Source organism: Pyxicephalus adspersus, chromosome 12 (assembly GCF_032062135.1).
Source record: "Pyxicephalus adspersus chromosome 12, UCB_Pads_2.0, whole genome shotgun sequence".
NCBI classification, from domain to species: Eukaryota; Metazoa; Chordata; class Amphibia; order Anura; family Pyxicephalidae; genus Pyxicephalus; species Pyxicephalus adspersus.
The window spans coordinates 23,623,483-23,626,076 of NC_092869.1; the positions used below are offsets into that span (position 1 = coordinate 23,623,483).

A 2,594-nucleotide genomic window follows, 5' to 3' on the forward strand; every position below is an offset into this window, starting at 1 on the left:
ACCTCCTGAGCAGATGGTCTTGCTTGATCTTGTGCATTGTCTTGGCTGGGGTGGCCTTGCAAGATTTAGGGTGCTCATTTTCTTTCCTGAAAGAATGGTGATTTCACTCCCTGCAATGAAGTCAGAAGATGGGGGCATGGGGTTATATGTTTTCTTTACAGGTGCACTTTAGGCCTTCTAGTATACAGTGATTTTTACAGCGGAAGGGAGCTCTGATCTAATAAGCAAACTTTGCATTTTACTGGTTGATCCGCCTTACAGAACCTCGCCTCTTCTGACTATCTGTAGGGAGAGATATGTATTTAGACTTTCTCTTCACATATTCTGCCTGTATTTGTGCTGCCCCAACTATCACAACCAAGAGGTATCTGCTGATTTATCAGGCAGCCTAGAAGTCTGTAAGGACACATTTATGTCATTAACAAATCCGCTGCCTTCCAAACTATACCAGATGTCAGCATTATATCTGCCAGATTTGGCTATCACAATGAATTGTCACATCTGTTGCAGATTTGGCTGCCCAGTAATCAGAAATCTCTGCTAGTTTGGGGAACTTTAGGGTTACCAACACACTGACTGTCACAGCTGTTGGGAGACTGGGGACTTGTGGATGGTCCCAGCGGAGTAGGTAAGTAACTTAGAGGACCTGTGAGCAAAGAAATACAGTAGCTGCCATCACTGACCATTATACTGATCATAGCTTTATATTGAGACAGCAATGTAAATAACTAGGGCAGTTCAGACTTGCACCCTTTGTTCCAGGTCAGGTCAAGGATGAATGTCCTAGAATTTGCACTTTTACCAAACCTTGTCAGCAATGGCTGCTCCCATATTTCTGTCCTCTCAGAATCACTCTAAAGTTGGGGTAATGTTTAAAAATGACAATTCAGGCAAATATTTGACCACCAAGAATTAATAACTATGTGTAACAGTTAAAGTCAGGGAAAATAATGATTTTATTGTTTAAATGAGAAATGTGTTTTTTAATCCTTATGACAATAGATCTACTTTAACACATTGGCTTCCTTATCACACTCTGCCAAAGGCTAAATTGTTCTGGATGAATTTAAGTTTAGATCTCCCAGTTCTCTTTTATCCTTTTGGCAGCCAGTTGTGAAATTTGCTAAGTTTTAAAATTGTTGAAATGCTTAACAAATTATTTCTAATTTTGAGGATGGCTCAGTTTCCAAAAGCACACACAGATAACACAATTTAATATTTGTGTTTCTAAAGTTACACATCTTCCTCTTTGTTTATACCCGTACTAAACTGATATTGATCCATCCTGTGTTGTAGTAAATATTTTTTTTCCACAATCGTATATCTAACCAAGTGCATTTTGAACCTCTTTTAACAGCCTTTCTTTGGGTTAAGCCTCGTTTCTCTTGTGTGGAGGAGAGCCCAAGAATTTTTGGTTTGCTAATGGCTGAAATTCTAGGGCTGGGCCTGTTCTGAAGTTTCCTTTTGGTTCCTATCACCCTCCCGCTTTGCCGGTCTAGATCATGGTTTGCCCAAGAGTGGCTAGCTCAGGTCAGCTTCAGGTTCTCTAGCCACTTCCATTGATTGCATCCAGTGGTTTCAGGGTTGACTTCACTCACTTACTGAGACTCTGGTGCTCTCCTGCTGCCATCCACCCTTCTCATTGTAAGTGAGTTGCTCACAAGGTCATCTAGGTTATGGACAAGCGGCTCTTTGCTTAAGGTACCTCCGACCACTGGTTATGTACTGTGGTAAGTAAAATGGGTTTGAAATAATATAATACCAAATTATAAACTTGGACACTAGTTAAGCATATTTACCAGATTGTTATACAGAAGAGCTACAATTTATTATATTTCCATATGTTTGCATTTCTCATGTAACATTAACTTAGTAAAGTCTGTAAAGAATGTTTTACATGCTACCCTGTGCTTACACTGCAGACACGTAATGCATCAGTATAATATACGTTGTAGCTCTCTTTTACCACATGACATTAACACTTATTTATTTTAGGATCTTTTACTTAAAACAAGCTCCTGTCACCTCATTATCAATATTTTCATATTGTTTCTATAAAGTAAATAGAAGATTATTTTGATCAAGGCTAATGTGTCTCCAATTGTTTCAGGATCTGAAGGATTTTATGAGAAAAGCAGGAGAGGTGACTTATGTTGATGCACACAGGGGTAACAGAAACGAAGGGTATGTATATTTCCCTAGAGGTTGAACTTGATGGACTTTTTTCTTTTTTTTTTCTTTTTTTTCATGCTAATTGACTATGTAATTATGTACTTGACTGTAACTGGACCTATTTTTAGAATATCAGGGTGCCAGAATGCTATATGCTGCATGCCTCCACTTTCTGCTGTTTATATACATGTGTTTTTCTGATTTTAATTTAATGCATATGTCTAACGCTTGAGGTTTTTGAATTGGAAGTTAAAAAAGAAAAGGTTTGATTTCTAAGCAGTCTTCCATGCAACTTGTGCATCAAATTGTGGCCCTTAGGCTCTGGTACCACTGCTGTAGATTGATATTAATCGGCATCTGTTAACATCCCTTGTCATATCATGTGGGCAGTTTTTATTGCTGATGTGTACAACTTTAGGTCA

General features: G+C 38.4%; 1 protein-coding gene across 3 annotated transcripts in view; it reads left to right on the forward strand.

Annotated features, from left to right (window-relative positions):
* LOC140342715 (serine/arginine-rich splicing factor 5-like) overlaps window positions 1-2,594 on the forward strand; it is a 15,102-nt gene that overhangs the window by 8,124 nt on the left and 4,384 nt on the right. For all 3 annotated transcript variants that reach the window (XM_072429062.1, XM_072429064.1, XM_072429063.1), the window contains exon 6: window positions 2,111-2,184. In XM_072429062.1, the coding sequence (XP_072285163.1) occupies window positions 2,111-2,184 (74 nt within the window). The remainder of the gene's footprint in view (window positions 1-2,110; window positions 2,185-2,594) is intronic.